Genomic DNA, 27,368 nt, shown 5'->3' with positions numbered 1-27,368 from the left:
GATGTTATCTGTAACATTAAACACTGCTCTTTGCATTTTACATAGACAGGTACCCAATTCTTTCAAAACCCTAGGAACCAGATGTGTTTCTAAATTCAGAATTTTAGATTTCAGAATACTACAATATAGATATACCATCTACTTTGTGACAACCTAAGCAGGATCTGTGCTAACATTTTGTAATTAAACATGTGGTTCCTGCAGCAGAGTATGACTATTCATATTGTTCACATCAGGTTTTGTACTACTACTGAGTGATGTACACCCAAATTTAGTTTTTATAGCCTCTGGACTTGGAGAAATAATTTTGGAATTATAGTAACTCATTCAACCCAAAACAGCTCATTTTCATAGACTGAAAAACTAAGGCACAGATATCAAGTACCAGCCTACTGTGTCACTAAGCTAATAAGCAATGTAGCCAGGATTTGATCCCAAGCAACCACTATACATACTGCCTTTTCAAGCACTTAACAGAGCATTAAACATACTGTGTGCAATAATTTACTGTTATTTAGATGCATTGTAGAGTATGGTTTCTTAAAGCTCACATATAGGCACTGAAGATGATTTTCCTCCTTTTTGTTAAACTAAAAATTGCCTTTGGGTAAATGGTACTGTTTTATAACAATAAGAAAAAATAAAGTCAATATGATTGTTATGGAAAGTCTCAATGCAGAGAAAGAATTAAAAATTCTAATTTGAAGGCACAGCAAAGGTAACATTTAGAAGATTCTGGACAACCTAAGATTCAGATTATATATACAATGCTAACACAATTGGAACAAAGGACTAAACCTGAATCATTCTAAATTTATTGAAGAAATCAGTGATACACTGACCCTACTACATGTATTTAGGGAAAAAACAAAACAATCTTAGCATTTATTTATATAATGAAAACTAGAGCAAGAGATCCCACATTTAGAGAATTTGATCAGCATAATGTGCCAATCTTACACCTACAGCAGCTGTAACGACATTTTGTTTCTCTGCAATTAATCTGGATTTGAGAAAAACAGCATCTTCAACACAAATCAGAACTACAGGAAAGAGATTTGTATTCCTGATAAGCTTTCCTACTTAAGAAACTGATAGTATTCTCATCTTTAATAGTATCTTCCCACCCCATGTACAAGAATTACTAAATAATTCAACTTGCCCTGGTCATGTGGCTCAGGGCACTGGAGCATTGTCCTATGCACCAAATGGTTGAAGGTTCAATCCCCAGTCAGGACACGTACCTAGGTTGCTAGTTCAATCCCCAGTCGGGAGGCATAGAAGAAGTAACTGATCGATGTTCCCCTCGCTCTAAAGTAAACAAATATGTCCTCAGGTGAGGATTTTAAAAAACTGTAATTCAAGTTGCACATTTTCTGTTTCATTGTCAAAAAGTTGATTTATTAATAAAAAAACACTGCACACCCAACATCTGCCTGAAATAGTAGTCACAGCTGTTAAATGCATGGGTACTGGAGTCTGACAGGTCTGCATTCAAATCCCAGCTTCCTCACTTGTCAGTGGAATGAATTTGGGCAAAGAACTTAACTTTAGCCTCATTAAAAAAAAAACCCTGTATTAACAGCATGCTAGCACTACTTGACAATGGTTTTATAAATGAGGTAGTGTATATAAAGCACTTAGTAACACCTGGCCCATAAAAAGTACTAGTACAGAATAGCTACCACTGTTATTTCCCTAATGGGTTAGCATAGATATGATTTTAGCTAATTTGGGGGGCAAGTTTACTGAGGTAGGAAGACAGGTTAAGAGTTAAAGTAATTTTAGAAGCAAATTACAAGGATGACTCCAAATAATAACATCTGTGAGTAATTCAGTATCTCCAATTTATCTACATGTTCCTAAACATTTTCAAGATAAAATCTCTTGGTGTGTATAAAATGATCTTACAACAGAATATGCATAGTTGGAGACAAAGGAAACCAGATGAATACTGATGATCCCTCTTAATAAAAAGGGGAAGGGATAAGATGTGTAAACTGCCAGTTATAAAAACAGTCATGGGGATGTAAAGTACAGCATAAGGAATTTAGTCAGTAATAACTATGTACAGTGTCAGATGGGTACTAGACTTATCACGGTGATCACTTCATAAGTTATATAAATGTCTCATCTCTATGAGGTATACCTGAAACTAATACTGCATGTCAATTTTAATTAAATAAAAAATTTTAAAATAACAAAAAAAATAAAACTACACAGGACTTCCCGACAGAGAAACCATTATTTTGTCCTTTTAGCTTTTATCATTCTTTCTTCCTTGTTTCCTCCCTCCAAGGCAGATATAACTGGAATTTGTCTTCTTACAGGACTGTAAAAGTAAGTATGAGTGCAAAGATAAACTTCTCTAGAGCTGATTACAAAGAAAAGTAGCTCTCACAGCAAACAAAAACACATACACAATCCACCCAGAAATTTTCTACCTAATTTTGGAAATGTCAATAATTGCTAAAAGTCAGAGAGCTGCACACTAATCTGAACAAAGATCCCAACAGAATTAAAGTGCACTGGGCAGATCAGATGATAAATTAATAATAGGCAATACTGCTCTGGGTCAGTGATATATCTCAGAGATCAATGACATAAAGTGATAATGTAGGTAACTGGGGAAGAAGGAAGGTAAAAAGGGAAAGTATAACTAAATATGTTAGGTATTGAACTAAATTAAAATTAAACTATTCATAACAATAGTAACATACCTCCATTTAAAATGTTTATTGATATTTATCTAGAAAATTTTTATACAATAGTCCAATTCTTTTCTTTCTTTTCCCATATAGTAGTAGCCTGTAAGAAATTCTTCTCTTCCAGAGTCAGAAAGTCAGTAACAACAAGGATTCAATTTTCTGCAGTTAGTGACTATCACAAATCTAAGGAATGAGAATATTTTTTTAAAATTGTAGTTATCAGTGCAAACCATCTTTTCCCTCGATTTCTTATAAAGATAGAAAAAGCAGATTTAAGTGGCCAGTAATTGCCAATATTAAAGACTGAACTTATTATCAGTTAGCAACCAATTCCAAGTGGATGAGATACAAAACAGAATTATCGAAATTGACCCTGGTGTTTCAAACCTATTTTATAGCCACCTAAGAGGTTACTTGATAGCAGAACTCAAAGAAGCAGATTATCCCATCGAGATTCTTTGAAGACAGTGGGAAAATTCTGGGAAGTCATCAAGGTGCAAGTGATTATAGAAATTGGGAAAACAGATGAAGAATTTAAGATTAAGGGGAAAAAAAAAAAAAGGATTCCAGGACTGAAACTTAAAAAGAAATACTACGTGAAAAACATATACATTTTGAGAAACAAAACGTTAACCGGGAGTAGTAAGAGAACCAAAATTTGAGAACTGAAAATAGGAGTCTAGAAAGAAAATGAGACCAATTAATAGCAAAGCTAAGATAACAGAGCATAAAGTTAAGGGGTTCTTAATCAAAATTAAGTCTTTAACTTTCTGGAGGCTTGAAAATTTTCATTGTAATGCTGAAAAAAAAAAAAGCAGTACTAAAGGACAACAATCTAACTTACTTCTTCAAATTCCTTTCTTTACCAATAAATGTACTATATTTAGATCTGGTACATTTTATAATGTAATATAAGTCATGTATATTAGAAACTCCACTTGGCTCAGCAAAACTCTGAATCCCACAACACTAAACAAACCTCGCCTATAGGTAAGCACTTTAGATATAATGTATTCTTTAAAACACAAGAAAAACTAATACTTATTTTTTGTAAAAAAGGCAAATTTCTATTATAATACTGTCATTCTTAACAAAGAAAAAAGTTACTCCAAGTGGCAAAAATGTTTCTATATTTAGAATCACAGACTTTTATTTTTATTGTTGAGAGAGAGAGAGAGAGAGGGAGAGAGAGAGAAATATCAATCTTTTTGTTGTTCCACTTATTTATGTATTCATTGGTTGCTTGTTGTATGCCAGGGATTGAACCTGCAATTTTGGTGTACTGGGGACGATACTCTAACCAACTGAGCTACCCAGCTAGGGCTCATGTTACTTTTAATTATAACTTTAAGACCTTATAGATTATTTACAGATGCAGCAACTACCGGTAAGACAGAAAGCCTAAACCTGATAATACAGCTACTTAGTGGCAGAGACTTGCTAAATCTGGGATTCTTGTCTCTGGTGTAGTGCTCTATTCATCCCTGACATCTCCTGTGCAGCAACAGCCTGCATACCTCTTAGGACTAATGGCACTGAGAAAATTTAACATAGAGAACGCAGAATTCACTAACGTTTTCCTGAAGGAGAAAATTTTAGAAATTCAGATAATCAAGAACTTAATTTTGCCTTTTCTTTCAATGTTCAACAATAAAAAAATGTAGTCTGTAGCTCTAAAAGGGCAAGACAGGTAAACTCCTCCCTCTACCACATGTTTATAAAAGCTGTGACAGGTTTGGGCATGGTCTGGTGTCACCCCACTATTTTCCTTATGAACAACCCTACACTTCATGTCCAGTGACCAGAAGAGGCTAAATTTATACTCTTTCAGAGGCTGAAATGATGGCTGATTTGCCTCCCATTCATTCTATCCTCATATCAGGGCAAAGTAGTGCCTTACTATAAAATGTTACTAAATAGATACTAAATATTTACATATTAAGTTATATTCTCAGCAGCTACCCTAATCCAATGAAACCAAAGTAATCAAGGGTATATGAGATTTTCTAATAAAGAAAAAAAAATACAAAAAAAGAAATAACAAACCCTGAAAAAACCAAACCACCAGTGCTATAATTTCAGGAATCCCACTGTGGCAAAAAAGCAGCAAGAAGTGAAGTTGGGCTTTCCTAAATCACTCTCTGCTTTCATCTTCACAGGTTAGCCTTCAGGATAGTTAAATTTGCAGCATGTTAAACTCAGGTGTCTGTGTTTTATAAAGGAATTTGAAAGGTAAGAATCCAAACATTAGTGCAATTATAAATACTTCACATAAAAAGAACCAAATGGGAATTCCCTGTGATAAATAATTGCTCAAAGTTTTCATTAAAAACTTAAGAAAAAAGGTAAATAAACCAAACTTCTTCATACAAAAAAACTGTATTTACAACTCATTTCAAAAGCAGTTTTCAAAAGCAAACACTGTAACACTGAGGTTGAAAAATCTATGCTCACCCGAAGTTGCCAGGTCTGATAAATTATTAACAAAATACTGCATCAAAAATAAGGCAATAACCCGAGATATCCCATGAACAATTCCTCCACTCCCACAACTGTATAGATCTAATCTAAAAGCAAATGATACTTCACTCCATTTCAGCATGTCTGAAATCCCTAAGAAGAGAGTGATAAAATATGATTTTCATTCTTCATTAGACTCAGAACACTTGAAGGAAAATAATTCCTAAAGCACAGAGGTAAAGAGGTATAATCATTGCAAAAGATACTCAGTGTTCAAAATTCAAGAATGCAGTATTAATACACAATGGGCATTAGGTGAATATATGCAATACAGTAATAGCAAATTAATTTATTTAGTACTTTTTCCATTCCATATCATCAGGAGGATTGATTTCAACTTTCCTTTTACCTACATCAGACCAGTTGGTACTCAAAACTGTACCACCAGACTCCATCTGCAATAAGAAATAAGAATAGATTAATACGTGGACCATATAATCAAAACCATTTTTTCTAAAACTCTTCTAAGCACAGATTCCCAAATATAAGCAATCTTGGCAATATAAAAACACGAGACAATATTCTGGTTTAACCTTAAGTTTTCTGGGGAAGTTATCATGTTCTGTAAAATCTGAAAGGGAAACTCTAGAGGAGGCAGGCAGGAACACATCATGTTCACATATAAAGCACCACACCTCCCTCTAATCAGAATAGAGGTCTATGTGGAAAAACTACCTTTACATGAGTATACAACTGGCTTCTAAAGAAAATGATGATGTAATCTCTTTCTGAAGGACAGTAAAAACCAGGCAAAGTAAACTCTATATTAGCTGGACAGAACTTCAAATATATGCAAATTTATGCTGAAATTTTTTTAAAAATCAAGGTACACACACAAAGGTATACAAAGTGTTTAAGTAAAGAACTAGTTATCTATCTAGCATTTACTGAATATACCACTCACTAACGCTTGCATATTCATCAATACTTTTAAAGATCTTTCTGGACATTTGTTATCCTAGTGCAATAAAAATTCATTGAGTTGGATTACAGCAAAAAAAAAAAAAAAACCAAACAGTGCGAATCTAAACATTTTAAAATAATCAGCTGTGTTACTGGCAAATGTATAAACTTATGTATACCCTACTAAAAAACACTGAAACCTCACTATAAGCTCTGCCCCACTCTCTCTGCAAAGCTCCCTTACGTCGGGTCCTTTGCATGGGATGCTTCTTCCACCCCAGTTGTTTTTATGTCTTTAGTTATGCCCCACGCACAACATGTCACCATATCTGTTGCCTTCTTTGACTCTTATTCAGGACTCTACCCTTGCAGAAATCTGTCTTCTGTGTAAGCATAATTACCATAAACATAACATGTATCACACTGCACTGCTGTAACTTTAAAGGTCTGCCTTCTTGCCTTCTTATACCTGCTTCCCACCCTTAGCTCCAACTAAAGCTCCTAAAAACAAGGAGTGTATTTTATTAATACTTATATCCTAGATTTAAACACAATGGCCTGGCACCTGCACCTGGTAGGCTTCAAATACAATACTGAATGCAACTGGGCAAGTCTGTAACAAACTGCTCATAAGAATACTGAAAGAAGTATATTTAGTTTATAACTGATCACATTTGCTGATGACGTTTATTTTCCCACTTTACGGGCTGTAGTGCAATTTAGCATTTCCCTGATTATATTGTACATGATGGTCTTTTTGTCCCAATCAGGGTGGAAGATCATACTTAGTAGAGCCTATTTTGTTTCTTTCTGAATCCCACAAGGACAGAAGCAATCCTAAGTATGTTCCAAGTCAATGCTGCCAAAGAGATGGCTTATTTTATGGGTGTATATGGTTCAATTACAATTAGCAAAGTTTCTGTATAAAAATGGGTGCAGATCCTGTAATCTATCTTTGAAATTTCACACATTGCTACTTTGTCTAGCAGGCTCTTGAAAGTCAATACTGAGACTGACTGACTTCTTCTGGGGACATGGAGTAAATATAATTTTTCTTATTCTTCTCATTAAGTACAACTAAAAACCTTGGACGATGAGAGTGTGTAATAAACAGAAGACGACTCTAAAAGGTGCAAATAAGATGACAGATCAGCTAGAGACCCTGAGACCCAAGGGACAAATGGTGAGTTCCCTGGGCTTTCTTTCTGCCTCATATATCCTAGAGTTGGAGCTAAAGAAGCTAGGAATGCCAAAGGGTGCGAACAAAAAAAAAAAAAAGAAAAGAAAAAGCTCCAATAAAAGCCTGATCTCTGTAAGCCAAAGAATGAAGAAAAACATGAAGACAGCCTAGGTGGACAGAAAACTTTTAGACAGTAATTGCTCTACTCCAGCTAAACACCAAAGAAAAAACTGTGGCCCCACCCAGGCCAGCGAAGGCTGAGTGGGGAGCCTAGACTTCCACCCATGCTAGCCTATAAAGAAGCCTCCTCCTCCGCTACCTGCAGTGTCAATGGAAGCATGTGGGAAACCAGACTCCTACTCCCAGCAGTGACAAGGAGATGCCAAGTGTTTAAGGGGTTTAAGGAGGCCAAACACCAGTAATAAGACAGTGCCTTCACTTCCCCTGCCAGACTAGCTGTGAGAGAAATCCAACTAAGACAGACGTTATAAGTAAGATGCAGAGTCCCACTGCTTAACATGAACACGTCCAGGTTCCAACTCAAAGTCACTTGACACTTGTGAAAAACACCAGGCAAAATACAGATCTGAAATTATATTTTTAAAAAATAGAAAACAATAGATGCTGTTAAAATTATCTGAAAAAGATTTTAAAATGGTCATGGTAAAAATGCTTTAACAAGAAGTTACAAACTTGCTTGAAATAAATGAAAAAGCAGCCTCAACAAAGAAACAGAAGATGTAAGAAAATTAAATGCGAAGTTTTGGAATTAAAAAATGATTGAAATAAAAAGGTTAGAGGATGGGCTCAAGAGCAGAACAGAAGGGATAGAAAAAGAATCAGTGAACAGGCAAACAGAACAATATAAATCACCAAATCTGAAAGACAAAAAAAAGATAAAATGAGGGGAGTCCTAGGGATGCGTGGCATCTAACAAAATATCTAACACTTGATTCATCAAGTTCCAGGAAGAAGAGAACAAAGAAAGCAGGTCTGAACAAGTACTGAATGAAACAATGGCTGAAAATTTCCCAAACTTGAGAAGAGACGTAAACCTACAGATTCAAAAAACTCAGCAACCCCCAATTGATATAAACCCAAAAGTGTCATTACCAAGACAAAGAAATCTGTCACAGGGTGATCTACACTAAAAGAACACCTAAAGCAAGGGTGTCCAAACTTTTGGCGTCTCTGTGCCACACTGGAAGGAAAAGAGTTGTCTTGGGCCACACATTAAATATACAAACATTAACAAAAACTGATGAGCCCCCCAAAAAAGGTTCATGCATAATTTTTGTGATATCTGCCACCAAAGATAAACAAACACATCCTCACATAATAACCCTAATTATGCAAGCAGCCCTTTCAATAATCTTTTAAAATTGCTGAGCAGGCCTCCACTTTGTGATCACTAAAATAGAAAATGTACGTATCTAAGTAATAAAACATCACTGATATTTTTTTTGTATTTTTTAAATTATAAATGAAAAGAGGGCAACATAAAACTAGTGCAGGATGTCTGACAATGTCTCCGAGAAACTAGTGCATCAGTATCTGGTTTGATAACAGTTGCAATTCTCAGTGAATTCTCAAGGTGCCCATCAGATATCTTGGTTCCAATTTTACTCTTAACGTGTTTCATTCTTGAAACCAGTTGCTTACAAATACAGGTGCTGCCAAATAGCGATGACATGAATAAGGTGTAACTGTGAAGTACAGGGTATTTGCTTCTGATAGGACCTATAAAGCCCAGTAGAGACATGATCAAATTTTTAAGCTGAATGTCAGATTGCAGCTCCATGCGTTCCATTTGAAAATTGGCAGGTAGCGTACTTATGACAACTGAAAATGGAGTCGCAAATATAGCATTTTCCTGGAAATCTTTAAACCTGTTTTCAAATTCTTGTATCATATTGAAAAGCAAGGCTGCATATTTTTCACTGTTCACAGGATTGTGTTTAGCCAAATTGCTGAAATGCGTAAAATTGTTTGCTTTAATTTGAGCTTGCCATAATTTCAGTTTCATTTAGAATACCATTAGGGTTTTAAACATAGTATTGGTAAGTTGGTTTTCACTTTGAAGATGCATGTTTAACTCATTTAAATTAGCAGTTAAATTCACTAAATTTTCTTGATGTACTATGCAATGATACTTCATCAAACATGAGTTTTGGGCCACAACTGCGTCATCTTCTATTAATTTTACAAGTCCCTATCTTTTACCTACCATTGCCAGAGCACCATCAGTAACTATACCAGATACGCTCACAATAGACAAAGAAAATCGCTTTTAACATTTTTTTATTGTTTCGTATATATCTCTTGATTTAGTTGTCTTTTAATGGCACGGAAGGAGCCATTTTTCATTGACATTGTAATTGTCATCAATACTAATAAAAATGACAAGTTGAGCCCTATCTGCATTAGTGCTATCATCCATCGCCAAAGCATAAAATTTAAAATTAACAGCTTTATTCTCCAAACGTCTTTCGATAGATTTTCCAATTTCTACAATTCCCCTGGCTACAGTCTGGTGAAACAAACTGGTTTTAGAATTATCCTCCTTTTTTTCAGGGCAAATTTTATCTGCCACATTTTCTATACACTGCTCAATAAACACATCATCAATAAATGGTTTTGATTTTTTTGCTATTAAATATGCTGCCACATAACTAGCTTTTACAATGGAATCTGCCAGAGTTGAAACTTTTTGAAAAAATTTTTGAGAAGACAAACTTTTCTCCGGTTCCACTCTTGTCCTTATGACACAATCCTTCATACACATTGAATCTGGCAGCATGTTTTTGCATATGATGCCTTTTCAAATCACAGTCTTTGAAAGCCTGCACAAATTCGCTATAAATTAAGCACAGTCCCGTACTATTTGCCTCCACAAAAAAGTAGTCATCTGTATTTTTCATTAAACAATCTTCCTTCATCCATAATTTTTCTTTTTGAGGGTTCTTCTTCCTTTTGAGATGTTGTAAAAACCATGCTGGGATTAAAAAAAAATAAGATAAGGGGCTTTATTTGTTTTTATTATGAGAATTAATTGAAAGTAAAATAGAAAGCAAGGTTTGGGCCCTTCCAAAACCCTCTTAGCTGCCGATGCAGGATGAGATGGAGGGCTGATTGTAAAGCATGGTGGGTAATGTGTGAGGTGCCATCAAGGTGTGGAAGTACATTTAATCATCAAATAAGAATGCTTACCTGACTTCTAAATAAGATTAAATGCCTAACGTTGCAATGGTAGGTTGAAATATTGATCATCACTGCCTCACTAAGTCACCTTGAGCACATGCAAGATCTGATGGTGTCAATTACTGTCTGTGTGCTTGGAAGATAACATACTAGAAAGTGCACATCACCACAAAACTGAAGCCACACATGCATATAAATAGCAAGAACGTATGCATGTTTATTTTATGTGACACTGTGACATGTGACAAAAAAAATCTCATTAACATTTTAATTTATGATTTTGTGTTGGGCTGCGGGTTAGACACCCCTGACCTAAATGAAATTCTCTAAAAAGTAAAGAAACAAAGATGGAACTTTGGAACATAAGAATGAAAGGAGGAAAGGAAGGTAATAAGATGGGTAAACGATATTTGATGGTTGAATGAACTTTATAAATGACGTGGTTCTAAATGTATGTACAGGAAAGATTAAGAAAATTATGAAAGATTAAGAAAATTATGAGATATTAAGAAAATTATGAAAAAGGGAGGTTAAAGGGACGTAGAAGGAAGTAAGGTTTCTGTACTTCACTAAAACTGACAAAGAAAAATTGATACTGGTAGATAATGATAAGCTACATATAATATAGCCAATATAATATCTAGAGCATCCATTAAAAATACAAAGAACACACAAAGATGAAATCCTAAAATCACTGAAGTACTCAGGAAAGCAGGAAAAACAAGAGAAACAAAACACAGAACAAACAAAAAACCAAAAAACAGTGGACTTATTAACTCCTAACATATCTGTAATTACAATAAATGTAAATGGTCTAAATGCACCAATGAAGAGACTGGTAGATTAAAAAAAAAAAACAAAAACAAAAACATGACCCAACTATATGCTGTCCAAAGAAACTCAAATTAAGTATGACATAAGCTGGATCAAAGTAAAAGGATGAAACAAGCTATATTATGCAAAAATTAATCGAGACAAAAAAAGTGGGCTATATTAATATCAAAGAAAATCAGGGAACAACATTATGTAATTATATAAAGGGTGTCCACCATGAAGACAAAGTAATCCTAAATGGATACCTATCAAACATAGCTAGAAAAACATACAAAGCAAAAACTGAAGAACTTAAAGGAAAAACAGACAAACCCATCTTTATATAATTCTATTAATTATTCCAGGGATGCAGCATTGATTAAACAGTAGAAATCAATCATATGTATCACAGTAAGTCATCACTGTTAAAGGCTAATGAAGAAAAATCTCTTTATTGTATTGATCAATGTAGGCAAAGCATTCAACATGTCAACAAACACTCACAATAAAAATCTCAGTAAGAAAAATCAACATGGCAGAGGACTAAATGGAAGTCAAACTGACCTCTTCCCAGGAGCAATCTGGAATTACAACTAAAGTGTGGAGAAATCACCTGGAACAAACAACTGAACAACAGTGAGGAGAAGCCTTATAACCTTGGCCAGACAGAGGAATCGGCTTCAGCACAACCTAACTGGTAAGGAGTGTGGTAGAGATTTGAGAAGGCAGGCGGGGCGCCTATGGGCAGCAGCACCAGAAGGATATTGAAACATCTAGATGGATTCCCCCTGAGAAGAGCGGGGTGTATACCATAATAGTGATCTCCAGCCTATAGCACCAGAGCCCAAAAAGTACACAGATAACAACTGCTGCAAAATGTGGCAGGGCTGCTCTCCACCAGAGATAGGTGGCAGGAGATGCAAAGAGCCTTTTAAAGGGCCAGCACATAAATGATTTGCAGCCACATACCCTGGTCTCCGGGAAAGGTGGGGGCAGAGTGGGTTAGAGATGTCTGAGGGAGACTGGGGAAGGAGGTTTTGGGGAGAAAACAGAGTAGCCGGTTGGATCCTGGTGCTGACTCATCCATCATACAGCAGCAGCCATACTGCTCAGGCAGACCAGTGTGAGACCCTGAGAGGCAACAGCGTGAGAGGACCCAATAACCCCACCCCTAGAAGGGACTCTGCCCAGCCCTGTGGTGTCTAAGCCTGACTGCTGAGTGCAGAGTGACTAGATTAATAACTGAAGGAGACAGCCACAGACAGTAGATTCCTGGAAATCTCAAGCAGACAGCCTAATGTCAGATGGGGACAACATCTGACATCATCAGAGGCAGATCCAGAAAGAAAAAACAGCGGTCTCCTACCATAAGTGCACACCACAAAGTCAGGAAATTAAGAACAGATCAATTTGAGAAGCAGAAGCAAAAAAAAAAAAAGGTCTTACAAATAATGGGAAGACAAAGAAATGCCTCCCAATTGAAGGGAAGGAGGAATCCCCATAAAGAGAACTAAATGAATTAGAAGCAAGTAAACTATCAGATACTGAGTTCAAAACAATGGTTCTAAGGAAGCTCAATGAGACCAGTGAGTTCAGAGAGAATTACCAGAAATTACAGGGAAACTACCAGGAACTTATTGCAACCTACATCCACATGAAAAAGGACACAGAAACTATCAGTAAGAAGCAAGAGGAAATGAAAAATACAATTTCTGAATTGAAGAACACAGCGGAAAGAATCAAAATCAGGCTAGAAAGCAGAGGAACGAATCAGAGAACTGGAGGATAAGATAGAAAAAGCTCCCAGAAAGAGCAAGAAAATGAAAAAAGACTCAAAAAGAATGAAGAGGAATTCAGGGAAATGCAGGACAACCTGAAACGTAATAATAAACATATAATAGGGATACCAGAAAAAGAAGGGGAGGAGCAAGGGATAGAGAACCTGTTGGAAAAAGTAATGATGGAAAACTTCCCTAACTGGAGGAGAGAAAGAGTCTCACCAAGTCCTGGAAGCACAGAGGGTCCGATTTAAGAGGAACCCAGTGAGACCCACTCCAAGACATATCATCATTAAAATGGCAAATATCAAAGACAAACAGAGAATCCTAAAGGCAGTAAGGGAGAAACAGAGAGTAACATACAGGGAGCACCAATAACAGCGAGCAGCTGACTTCTCCACAGAAACACTACAAGCCAGAAGGGAATGGCAAGAAATATTCCAAGTCATGAAAAGCAAAAGCCTGCAACCAAGATGGCCCTACCCAGCAAGGCTCTCCATTAAAATGTAAGGTGAAATAAGGAGCTTCTCAGACAAAAGGAGGCCAAAAGACTACACCTCCACCAAACCAGCACTGCAAGATATGCTAACGGGACTGCTTTAAGATGATGAAGAGAGTCTATGAAAGAATACCCAGCTCCTTTCACAGTCGCCAATGCTTGATATTATCAGTATTTTTAATATTTATTAATCTGATTGTGACAAAGATGTGTTATTTTGTTACTTTATTATTTGTTGAAATTAAACCTGTTTCTATATATTTCTTGCCTATTTCTATTATTTTTAAAAAGCTTTAAATGACTTTTTGGTATTCTTTATCCATGTTTTGATTAAATGTTTGTAGAATTTTTTTCCCTAAAAGAAAAAAAAACTATTAACCCTTTCTTAGATGTGTTGCAAATACTTTCCTATTCTATTCCTTGTCCTTTAACTGTTTTTTTATATGTATATTACAGTATAGTCTTAAATGTTTAATATAGCCATATTGTCAACATTTTACTTTATCGCTTCTGGGTTTGAATATTTTACTTCAGGGTAAGGAAAATATTATTTTGTATTTTCTCCTAAAACACCTTAGATTTTACATTTTGATTTTTAACTCACCTGAATTTTTTGTATAATGTGTGAACTAGGGCTCTATATTTCTTTTATTTCAAGTAATAGTGGTCCATGCACCTTATTTGTTGAGTCTTATTTTCCCCATTTATTTGAAATATCAATTTAATCATATATTACACTGTTAGTTTGTTTCTAGAATGCTCATTTTATTTCATTGATCTGCTTGATTATTTCTGTGCTGGTGTCATGTTGTTTTAATTGCTGAGACTTTATAACGGATTTAAATTTTTTAAACATTTTATAATGGATTTTGACATTTAAAACAAATAAATAAAATCAATCTGCATTTGAAAGAGGGAGGGAGGGAGGGAGGGAGAGAGGGAGGGAGAAAGAGAGGCACACGCGCGCACCTAACCTTTTCAAGAACATGGATAGAACTGGAGAATATTATGCTAAGTGAAATAAGCCCATGGGTGAAAGACAAATACCATATGATCTCACCTATAAGTGGAATCTATTCAACAAAATAAACAAACAAATAAAACAAACCACAAGCATGGAAACATGGAGCAAACTGAAAGTCACCAGAGGGGATGGGGAAGGAGACAATGGTGGAATGAAGGGGAAGGGACTAGACAAAGAACATGTATGAATGACCCATGGACATGGATAACAGTGTGGGAATTAACTGTCGGAGTGGGGGTGAGGTGGAATGGGTGGAGGAGGGGAAAGGGGGAAAAAATTGAGACAACTGTAATAGAATAAACATGATTTTAAAATTTTTTTAAAAATTAAAAGAATTACCATGACGTATCCTTTAAATATCTTATAATTTTATATATCAATTATACCTCAATAAAGCTGAAATTAAATCAATTTAAAAAACTGTAAAAAACTAGAAACAGGGCAGAACTTTAACTTGGCTGAGCATGTGCAAAATAACTGAAAACTAACATACCTAACAGTGAAAGACTGATTTTACCTGAAGATGGGGTTGTCCACTCTCACCATTCTTATTCAATACAGTGCTAGAAGTTCCAGCCAGTTCAATAAAGCAAGAAAAGATAAAAAGCACACATACCAGAAAGAAAAACAACTGTCGTATTTGAAGATAATGTGATGTAGAAAATAGAAGGAATCTATCTTTGGATCTCAAAGAATCTACTGAAAAATTCTCCTAAAACCCGTAAGTTCAACAAACTCACAGAATTAAGGTAAACATTCAAAAAAACCAACTGTATTTCTAGATACTAACAACAAACCAATATTAAATAATATACAATTGCATTTATAATCACTCAAGAAAGAGTTAAATAGCAATACATGTACAGGATCTAATATGCTGAAAACTGCACAATGCTGATCAAAGGAATCAAAGAAGACTTGAACAGGTTAGAAAATTCTATATGGTAAAGATGTCAATCTCTCTAAAATATAAAGTTCAATGCAATTCCCAATAGGATTTTTGTGTACATACAGAATATTCTAAAATTTATATGCAAAGGCAAAGGAACTAGCATAAAAATATTCTGAAAATGAATTAAATACGAGTAAGTCTGTCCACTTTCAAGACTCATATAACTTCAGTAATCAAGACCGTAGTATTAACAAGGGGATAGAGATGTAAACCAGTGGAACAGGGACCAAGAAACAGACTCACAAGTAAGTGCTCAACTGGTTTTTGAGAACGATGAAAAGCAATTCAATGAAAAGAAAGAATGAAAAGCACGTAAAGACACAGAAGCTAAATAACATGTTACTGAACAATAAATGGGTCAACAAAGGTCAAAGAAGAAATCAGAAGAAACCTTGAAATGAGGACACACAATCCAAAATCTGTGGGACCCTGGGAAAGCAATCCTGAAAGGGAAATTCATAGCATTACAGGCCTATCTAAAAAAAAAACCCAAAAAACCAAAAACAAACAAACAAGAAAAAGCTCTAATAAACAATCTAACTTTACACATAAAAGAACTTGAAAAAGAACAACAAACAAAGTCCAAAGTGGGCAGAAGGAAGGAAATAACAAAGATCAGAGCGGAAATAAATGAAATAGAGACTAAAAAAAAAAAAAAAAAAAAAAATGATAGAAAAGATCAATGAATCCAAGAGCCAGTTCTTCGAAAACATAAATGAGATCAACAAACCTTTAACCAGGCTTATCAAGAGAAAAAGAGAAAAGGACCCAAATGAATAAAATGAGAAATGAAAGAGGAGAAATAACAACTGACACCAAAGAAATACAAAGACTGTAAGAAAATATTATGAACAACCATATGCCAACTGGACAATTGGGTGAAATGGATAAATTCCTAGAAATATACAGTTTTCCAAAACTAAATCAGGAAGAATCAGAGAATGTTAGATTGATTATACCTAGTGAAATCGAGGCAGTAATAAAAAAATTCCTAACAAACTAAAGCTTTGGACCAGAAGGCTTTGTGGGTGAATTTTACAAACATTCTGAGAACTAACACCTTCTCTTGTCAAGCTATTTCATAAAATTCAAGAGTAAGGAAGCCTCCCAAACTCATTTTACGAGGCCAGCATTATCCCAATTCCAAAACCAGATAGAGACACTACAAAGAAAATTACAGGTCAATATCCCTGATGAACATAGATGCAAAAATCCTCAACAGAATATGAGCAAATCAAATATAGTAATGCATCAAAAAGATTATACACCACGATCAAGTGGATTCACTCTGGGAATGCAAGGTTGACACAACATTCGCTAATCAATAAATGTGATTCACCACATAAACAAAATGAAGGATAAAAACTATATAATCAAATCAACAGATGCAGAAAAAAGCATTTCATAAAACCCAGCACCTATTTATAATAAAAACTCTCTGCAAAGTGGGATTAGATGGAACATATCTAAACATAATGAGGGCCATACATGACAAATCCATTGCCAGTGTCATACTCAATAGGCAAAAACAGCAAGCATTCCCCTTAAGATCAGGAACGAGACAGGGATGTCCACTCTCACTTCTCTCGTTCAATGTAATACTGGAAGTCTTAGCCACAGTAATCAGACAAGAAGAAATAAAAGGCATCCAAATTGGAAAGGAAGAAGTAGAACTGTCTTTATTTGCAGATGACATGATACTGTATAGAGAAACCCAAAGATTCCATCCAAAAACTACCAGAACTGATAAATGAATTCAGCAAAGTAGAATACAAAATTAGTATCCAGAAATCAGGTGCATTTTTATATGTCAAAACAAATGAACAAAATGGGAAATTAAGACAACAATCCCATTCACAACTGCTACAAAAATAAAATACCTACGAATAAACCTACTGAAGGTTTTCTGTACTCAGAAAATTACAAGACACTGAAGAAAGAAACTGAAGATAAAAATAAGTGGAAATGCATACCATGTTAATGGATGGAAGAATTAACCTCATTAAAGTGTCCATATTACCCAAAGCAATCTATAGATTCAACACAATTCCTATCAAGATTCCAATGATGTACTTCACAGAACTAAAACAAGTATTTCAAAAATTTATATGGGACCAGCCCAGTTGCTGAGCCGCCACCGAGGACTCAGCTACCTTCCCCTTGAGCCCCCCTCGTTTCCCGACACTCCATCCCCCCCGTCCACCTTCTCCCGCCGCAGGCTTCCGCAGGCCGTTTCCACCGAGGAAAAGGAATCGTATTGTATGTCCGCTATCCAGAACCTCCACTCTTTCGACCCCTTTGCTGATGCAAGTAAGGGTGATGATCTGCTTCCTGCTGGCACTGAGGATTATATCCATATAAGAATTCAACAGAGAAACGGCAGGAAGACCCTTACTACTGTCCAAGGGATCGCTGATGATTACGATAAAAAGAAACTAGTGAAGGCGTTTAAGAAGAAATTTGCCTGCAAAGGTACTGTAATTGAGCATCCAGAATATGGAGAAATAATTCAGCTACAGGGTGACCAGCGCAAGAACATATGCCAGTTCCTTGTAGAGATTGGACTGGCTAAGGATGACCAGCTGAAGGTTCATAGGTTTTAAGTGCTTTTGGCTCACTGAAGCTTAAGTGAGGATTTCCTTGCAATGAGTAGAATTCCCCTTCTGTCCCTTGTCACAAGTTTAAAAACCTCACAGCTTGTATAATGTAACCATTTGGGGTCTGCTTTTAACTTGGACTAGTGTTAACTCCTTCATGCAATAAACTGAAAAGAGCAAAAAAAAAAAAAGAAAAAATTTATATGGGACCACAAAAGGCCCCAGATAGCAACAGCGATCCTAAGAAGAACAAAGCTGGAACAATCATACCGCCTAATATCAAACTATACTACAAGGCCATAAATCAAAACAGCATGGCACTGGCATAAAAAAAGACACATAGATCAATGGAACAGAATAGAGAGCCCCAACATAAACCCATAACTTTATAGTCAATTAATATGTGACAAAGGAAGCAAGCACACACAATGTGCTAAAAGTAGTTTCTTCAATAAATGGTGTTGGGAAAATATGACAGATGCATGTAGAAAAATGGAACAAGACCACCTTCTTACACCACACACAAAAATAAATTCAAAATGGGTCAAACACTTAAATGTTAGACCTGAAACCATAAAAATCGTAGAAGAAAACATAGGCAGCAAAATCTCGGATACGGCTTGTAGCAATTTTTTATCAGCAATATCTCCCCAGGCAAGGGAAACAAAAGAAAAAACTAAACAAATGCGACTACATCAAACCAAAAAGGTTTGCACAGCAAAGGAAAACATCAAAAAATTAAAAAGACAACCCACAGAATGGGAGAACATATTTGCTGATACATCTAATAAGAGGTTAATATCCAAAATTTATGAAGAACTTACAAAACTCAACACCAAAACAACAACCCAATTAAAAAATGGGAAAGGACCGGAACAGACACTTCTCCAAAGAGGAAATATGGATGGCTAATGGACATATGAAGACAAGCTCAATGTGACTAATCATCAGAGAAATGCAAATTAAAACCACAACAAGATATCATCTCACACCTGTCAGAATGACTATTATCAATAAATCAACAAACAACAAGTGTTGGTGAGGATGTGGAGAAAGGGGAACCCTTCTGCACTGTTGGTGGGAATGCAGATTGCTGCAGCCACTGTGGAAAGCAGTATGGCAAGATCTCAAAAAATTAAAAATGGATCTGCCTTTCGACCCAGCTATCCCATTTTTGGGAATATATCCCAAGGAACCCAAATCACTAACTTGAAAGAACGTAAGCACCTTTATGGTTCACTGCAGTGGTATTTACAATCACCAAGATAAGGGAGCAGTCCAGGTGTCCATCAGTAGGTGAGTGGATAAAACAATTATGGGACATTTACACAATGGAATGCTACTTGGCAGTAAAAAAGAGGAAAATTTTACCCTTTGTGACTATATATAGGCCTGGAGAACATTATGCTAAGTGAAATAAGCCAGTCTGAGAAATAAAATACCGTATGATTTCACTCATGTGTGGAATCTAATGAACAAACTGAACAAACAAGGAGAATGGGGACAGACCCAGAGATGGAGAGCAGGACGACAGCTGGGGTAGGAGTGAGGGGGAGGTTAGGGGGTGGAGGGACTGAGCAAAAAGGGAAAAGGACTCATGGACGTGGAGAACAGTGTGGTGACTGCAGCGGTAAGGAGGGTAAAAGGGGTCTAAACGATAATATAAAAAATACAATAAAGATTAGATTACATTTTTTAAAAAAGGACAATCTTTTCAACATATGGAGCAACGGAACATACATAAGCTAAAACAAACCAACCCCTCAACCTATACCTCACATTTTATATAAAAAATAATTCAAAATGGATTATGGACTTAAATGTAGTAAGTAAAAATACAAAACTTTTATTGAAAGAAAAAAATATTGGAAAAAATCTCTGAGATCCAGAACTAGGAAGAATTTTAGACTTGACACTAAAAGCATGATCCACAGAAAAAACTGACAAATTACTCTTCATCAAAATTAAATAGTTTTATCACTTCTTGGCCTTTTGGCTAAGATCAAGTGTAAAATTAAATACTTTAGCTCTGCAAAAGATCATAAGGAAAATGATAAGACAGGTTACAGCCTGTGAGAAAATATCTGCAAATTACACACCCGACAATGACTTTCCAGAACAGCGGCTGCCAAGGGTTAAGGAAGGGGAAGAGTGGGAAGGACATGTGAACGGCTAAAAAGTAACAAGGAAGGATCCTGTGGCAAAAGAAATGTTCTGTATCTTAACTGTCAATATCATGGTTGTAATACTGTATTACAGTTTTGTAAAATGTTTCCACAGGGGCAAACTATAAAGGAAACAAGGAATTTCCCTCATTTCTTAAAACTGCATGTGAATCTACAACTATCTCAAAAGGAAGTTTAATTAAAATAAAATTTTTCTAAGTCAACAGTGAAAAGCACAATCATAACCAGTTACCACATGGTAACTTATGGGAAATATTTAAACCTCAAACACACTGATTAACTAAATATTAATTTTAATTACTAAATGTTAATTTTAACTTTCTACTGTAAATACAAATGCCTTAAGAAAGTAACATTTTCTACTGGTAATAATCAAATGATTACATTTTCAAGCAAATTAATCTTCACAGTTCTAGAGTGATGACTTGTCATTAAGATCTCAGAACTTGAGGTCTAATTTAGAGAGCATTAATGCTACCCTGGCAAAAAGCCTGAATTTTATTAATCAATAGAGAAACTATTAACCAATGAAAAATTAATGTGAACCTTCACTTGCCAAACACTGTTCTGTAAGTTTCCCTTTCTGTTCCTCATCTCTGACACTGACTCTATACCTGATAGTAAAAGGTAAACAATGGAGGCTCATTTAGCTATTGTGATAAACCCAACTAGAGTAACTTCATTTCACCCACTGTAACCTTGGTATTTCTTAAGCCTTTTCAGTTTTAATTCAGTAATACAAAAAAAAAAAATTGGCATTAACTGCTTGTTTCTTATATCCTCCACCAGTATCCAACATCCTCAATAATCACTCTAAGAGCAAGGAGAAATGTTCAGACAATTTCTATTCAAAAAGGTCTCCTTTTAAAATTTCTGAAATTTACTACCATGATATATTTTTTAAAGTTCATGTTCTTACAAATGATTTGTTCATGGCACGCTTCACTTCATCAGAACCATCTGAATAGATCTGCTGAAATAGTTTGTTTAAAGCTGCATCTCCCTCCAACTTCTCATTCTTTTCTTCTTCTTTGATCTCTCCGACCAATTTATCCCAATTTCTTGTATAGTGAGATGATGACGGATATAGGTTTTTTACATCTATGGAGTAAAAAGTAGTAATTAATGAACATGTTGATTATGCCAAGACTATTTCAACTTTGTGACCATGGTACAGAACACCTTAACAAATAAGAGGTGATTGAATTTCATGTTTGAAATAAGTATCTTTCTGATACACACATCAGTAATTAAATTTACACTTCTAAAAACCGTATCAACATAATGTAAAACTGAGGACTTTCTTTTGAATAAACTAACTCAATAAAGTGCAAACTTTTGGTACATTAGGCAAAATTAGGTTAAAAAGAGATTCCTCGTGTTAATAATGGAAACTCAGTGAGAAGTATACAAGAACTTTTTATATTTACAGAAAAGTTGCAAAGACAGTACAAATAATTCTAAAATTAGTATTTTTTCAAAAAGTTGCTTATTAAGAAATTTCTCTTATAAACAAGACTTTAATGTAAAAAATGTGGGGTATTTTTTTGTTGTTTTGTTTTTGGCCCTGGCTGGAGTGGCTAAGTGGATTGAGTGTGAGCTGGCCTGAGGACCCAAGGGTTGCAGGTCTGATTCTCAGTCAGGACACATGCCTGGGTTGTGGGCGAGGTCCGGAGTAGGCAACAACACATTGATGTTTCTCTCCCTCTCTTTCTCCCTCCCCCTCTGTCTAAAAATAAAATAAAGTCTTTTTTAAAAATTAAATAATAAAGATGGCTTTTTCTGAGATATTTATCTTTTAGAGTAGAAATAAACTAAAAATATAAATAATTATCCATGCCATTCAGCAGGGAGTTAAGACTTTATCCTCTCCCCACATTAAAAATATTAGATTACTTAAATAGGGGATAATAAGGAATTCCTGAACGTTGAACAGTATTATATGGGGGCAACCTAAAGTTTAGCGCCCACTGCATGCACACACAGCAAATAAATCGAGGCTGTTCACAGCTCACGGACTACCAGCCCAGGGACTCAGAGCACTGTCAAGGCTGCCCCAAAGACTAACGGAACAAGATCTTGGTACACAAATAATTTAAAAGTAACTAATCTACCTAGTAAATAGAAAAGCAATTCTGTTCACTGCCCAATGGAAATACAATGCAAGCCACAATGTGAGCCACAAATATAATCTTGAAATTTCTAGTAGCCACCTCACTAGAAAGAAGGAGGTATAATGCATTTTAATAATATATTTTATTTAACCTAATAGATCCAAAATATATCATTTCAATATGAAATAAAAATAAAATGTATTTTACACTTAGAGCACATCTCAGTTCAGGCTAGTCTTATTTCAAGTGCTTAAGAGGTACATGAGGCCAGCAACTACTATAATGGACAACACAGCTATAGAGCTTAAAAAAAAAACCCCCCAAAAAACCCCAATTCAAAGATTCCCTATCAATATATTAAGACACATTAATGCTAATCTAAACGTGCTTCTTCAACTACTGCCTCTCTATACTTCCTTCCTCAAAAGAGTTGAGAAACTACTGATTGTTCATTCTGTTTTCTCCATCCTTTGTCTTCACCTACAAACCAACTTTCTCCCTGCCCATTCTCACCTCAAAACAAAGTCACAACAAACCACACGGTTTTATAAAGGACAAGCATACTATTTTCCAAATCCAACCTACCCTTCCTCTACTAGTAATCTCCTCTATCTCTGTACATTATCAATAGTACCCAAAGGAAATTTCTTTTTAATTGCCGTGAAAATTAAGAGCCTAGGAAACATGGGTTTAATTAATCCTAATGCAGACTTCCCAGAAGAATGGGAGCACAGGTTCTAATCTCCACTGCCCAGATATGCTAAGCAATGTGCCCTTATCTGCTGTCTGCAGCTTGCAGTACACAGAAATCTGACAAGCATATTAATTCCTTACAAAAATGTAATAGGACAGGAGGAAGAGCATCTTTATGAATATGCAAAGCACTGAATTTAGAAAGTCTGTAAAACTAAGAAAACCTTTATAGGTGATCTCAGAAAAATTTTAACATCCACAGATAGTAGTAGATGAATTACTGAGAGATGAGTAACCCAACTTTCTTGTTCACTCACTATAATATCAAAAAACTGCAAAGATACTCATGTCAGCAGAGACTTTCCACTGTTAGAAAGAAAATGCAGCAACAAGCAGTAAAATATAGGAGGTTACCAGAAGAACCAGACCCAGGCTCTGAAGACCTGGGTTTAGTCCTAGACAATAAAAAATATTAGGTGATCTTAAACAAGTTGTTTTTCCTTCCTGAGATCATAGAACAGGAGAAATAATACTAGACTGCCTACTATACAGGGCTGTTCTTAGAATTAAATGAGATACATTTAAAGTGTTTCTCTTAACAAATACTTTGAGCTATACATAAATCTCAGCCCCAAAATCTCTAGGAATCAGCCCTAATAGAAGCACATAACATTTTTACTATGTCTTTCAAATAAAACGGGAAGAACCTTAATTAAATAGCTTAAATATCAACTTGAAATTTCATTAATTATCCAAGCCAAAATTTCATTCTTAAAAATTATCCATTAGTGTTGGCTTCCTGGTCTTGCTACTTATTCTACAGCTTAGTTATAATATTATCATGCAAGGAATCTGGGTGAAGGGTACATGGGAACTCTTCCTGCAACTTCTATGAGAATCTAAAATTATGTCAAAATAGAAATAATAAAATGAATGATCTGTTAGCTATATCTGTATTTTCTAAAAGCTGCCACAAGGAAATGTGTTTTCTGTTAAAGAAGAAAGCAGTAAAAAATCTAAAAGTAGCTGAAACATAATATTACCTCATGTCAATCATTAAATCAAAGCATTAACTCTAATCAAAAAGTTATTTCTCCCATTCATTCATTTACAGCCACTGCTGTAAAATATAGTCTTAGGTTATAGTTCTAACAGTGTCCTACAGATTATGCCATTAGGAAATACCTGCCTATTGTATATGCTTAGTATTGACCTTAACATAGTCTGTCCCTTAAAAGGTTAAACATATGAACCCTACTTTTATACTTTTCTTCTAGGCTTTCCTTAGGCATTCATTACTTGTTTGCTTCCATCTCTATATTAGCAACATAATAAAATGGGTAAGATATTCAGTGAAGCCCTGATATCCCAGGAAATTACAGTTGACAATATAAGAATTGAAAGGAACAAGAAAGAAGGGAGAGGGAAGAGGAAGAAATGTATCAGTAAATCACAAATTCACTTAATACCCAAAAAGCAGCAACAGGAAAAGCCAACACAAAAAACCAAACAACCCCCAACTAGTGTCATAAACTGACAAGGTAAACAATAAATTCCAATTCTCTCTGGACTTTTGCTGCCATTCATTTATACTCTTTGAGTTTAAGCCTGGACCTTCAAAAGAAAAGGCTAATTTGTATTCATTACAGAGCAACCTTATTATACTAGATGTATCTTATATTGGCAACATAAATAATGAAAGCAGAAAGAATGCTCATTACTATTTAATTTCAACTGTGTAACACAATTTGAATTTAAAGCTCATCAAGGCCAGAAAACAAACCTGCTACGAACTGTTTTGGTTTAGGCACATCTCCTTGCCCCTCTAGCTTTTCCCATCTCACAGCCTCTGGCTTTTTCATTTTAATTTCAATCTGGAGGGAACATTAAATAAAATCCATTATTTAAAGTAAAACACACACAAAATTGCAATTTTCTTAAGTCATCAAAGTTTTATAAGAATTAATAGTGTCCTTCAGTTTCATTAGATTACACACGGATAAATTTGAAGACTTCTGAAACATTTGTTTTTACCTAAAAGCCCTTCAAAAACATACATACATTATAAACTACAATTAAGAAGAATCTTGAAATCCTTGTTTTTTTTTCCTTCCAAAGCCGTGTTTTCAACCAGGAGTGATACTGACCCCCAGGAGACATTTGGCATGATACGGAGACATAGCTGGTCGTCACACAACAGGGGTGGGGAGGAGGGGTGCTACTGCCATCTAGTGAGGAGAGAATACGAAGTGCTACTAAATATTCTATATCCTACAACACAAACCCCCATAATTATGCAGCCCAAAACGGCAACAGTGCCCCCACCAAGAAACCCTGTTCTAAAATCACTACATATGCATATATACATTAAACTGTTTTAAAATAAACTCATTCCACTGTATAAAAAAAAATACAATACCAACATTTTCATAATCATTTGTTCAATATTTATTAAACACTCACTATGAGCAAGGGATGTGGGGATTTTTTAAATACTCAAGACATGTCCTTGACCATTTGGAGGTATGTGAGACACTTGAAAGTTACTCGAGAGGCAAATAAATATTCTAAAAGCTCAGCAGACATCACACCTAGATGTGAACAGGTAAGGTTTCAGGGTACCTGTGAAGAACTGTGAGAAGAAGGAGCATAGGCTATGGTGGACAGCGTAGGTCTCCAGAAGCAAAAGGAATAGCCTAAAACTGGAGCCATGAGATATGAAAGGGCACTGTGCATACCAGGGAGTAGGGAGGAGACTACTTGGCCTCAAGTCCAGGATTTATGTTAGAACAATGAAAAATACGGGTGGAAATAAAAGGTGTAGGGCAGACTATGAACAGCTTCTGAATGCTAAACTAAGGTCACTTATTAAAACGTTACCAACATTCTAAAAGCCTCTTTTACTTTAAATTAGGAATTATTGGTAATCTTTCTAAAACCTGCATTTAGTGAGAGAAAACTTAAAATTAGCATTTTATAATACCTTAATAAAACACTTAACAAATACGCCTCAATAGTTTCATCCGACATGAATGGATGGTATAGAAGGGGTGTGGTCTCTGAGTAATAAGATATTTTTATGAGTGTAGAAAGGTAACAATTGTTTCATGAGAGAAAACATAACTGGGAAAGGGACAAAAAGTATAGTATTTTTAATTTAACATATATGTTTAAATTCTAAATAAACACAACTTTTTAATAGAATCACTAGGGTTCCCTGAAATAAGCTATGATTAATTTTTATACTGTAAAATACCACCACCATTTTCTCATACACAGTATTAAGTGATTTCACTCTGGTTATTTTAAGTTGTCACTGCTGATATATATCTAAAAGGGAGAAAAGTCAAATTAGCTGGCAATGACATAGTAGTTACTGAAAAGCACTATTAATATTATCCTAAAATTTAAAATTGCCATCTTGTTCCTTTAACTTTCCACTGATCTAGAAATGAAGACCTAGCAAGCAGGGTGTACAGAAACACTATCCTTAACTAACCTCTGCCACAGGGCACCCTATATTCACACCTTATGCCCCCATGCTAGGCGCTATTTATAAAATGTTCCTCGTTTTACCTGAAGAACAGCACATACTAGCACTGGCATCTACTGAAAGCCACTATAAGTTGAGTAATTGTGTAGTACAATCAAAGAGGGTTCTATAAAGTGAAAGTCAAAGCTCTTAGTAACAACCTGTTTCAACTGAGATACACTGACCTGACCTTGAAATTGTATTTAATCCATTCATTAAAATAGCTGCACAAAATAGAACAATTTAAAGCAGCTTTTTCTAAAAGGTAAAAAGGGGGTGGGGAGAAACTAATTTTTAAAAAAGGGGTGATTCCTTTTTACACACCTACTTCACTTCTGATGCTTTAAAAATGAAGTTTAAGTCTTTATTCTGCCAAATACTTCTAGAGTTACCACCAGTTCAATTTCAGATATCTTTACAACCTATTTTCATTTACGCTATATTTTCATTTAAGTCTAAATTAATTTAAAAGTTAACTTAAAACTTCGGTATTTTGCTTGAATATTGCTCTCCTATGCACAGAGGAGCACCAGTTGCTAAGAATTCCTACTGTGCTCGATTGTCAGTTGTCAATATTACATGGACTCTCTTCCACCTCTAATGTTCCCTTTGCACAGCAGAGAGCCTAATTTTTTCCAATAAAAGGAACTTCAGACTTACAGAGAAGC

General features: G+C 35.3%; 2 protein-coding genes across 2 annotated transcripts in view; one reads left to right on the top strand and one right to left on the bottom strand.

The window, feature by feature from the left end:
- Positions 1-839: 839 nt before the first annotated feature.
- The window catches only part of SUGT1 (SGT1 homolog, MIS12 kinetochore complex assembly cochaperone), a 53,724-nt gene continuing 27,195 nt past the window's right edge, over positions 840-27,368 (bottom strand). The window contains exons 11-13 of the mRNA XM_054586399.1: positions 24,952-25,042; positions 21,281-21,462; positions 840-5,623 (exon numbers count right to left, since the gene is read on the bottom strand). Coding sequence (XP_054442374.1) covers positions 5,522-5,623; positions 21,281-21,462; positions 24,952-25,042 — 375 coding nt within the window. The 3' untranslated portion in view covers positions 840-5,521. The remainder of the gene's footprint in view (positions 5,624-21,280; positions 21,463-24,951; positions 25,043-27,368) is intronic.
- LOC129080898 (eukaryotic translation initiation factor 1-like) lies at positions 17,717-18,363 on the top strand. The gene has a single exon (XM_054586400.1). The coding sequence runs from the start codon at positions 17,840-17,842 to the stop codon at positions 18,179-18,181; it is 342 nt and encodes a 113-aa protein (XP_054442375.1). The 5' UTR covers positions 17,717-17,839; the 3' UTR covers positions 18,182-18,363.

Source organism: Pteronotus mesoamericanus, unplaced genomic scaffold (assembly GCF_021234165.1).
Source record: "Pteronotus mesoamericanus isolate MK-2021 breed Mesoamerican mustached bat unplaced genomic scaffold, CSHL_Meso_final contig_94, whole genome shotgun sequence".
NCBI lineage: Eukaryota > Metazoa > Chordata > Mammalia > Chiroptera > Mormoopidae > Pteronotus > Pteronotus mesoamericanus.
The sequence above is the reverse complement of the archived record's forward strand: the minus strand, read 5'-3'. Positions and strand labels throughout refer to the sequence as shown.

Coding starts and splice junctions, on each gene's coding strand:
- LOC129080898 (XM_054586400.1), top strand. CDS start 17,840: ATGTCCGCTATCCAGAACCTCCACTCTTTCGACCCCTTTGCTGATGCA.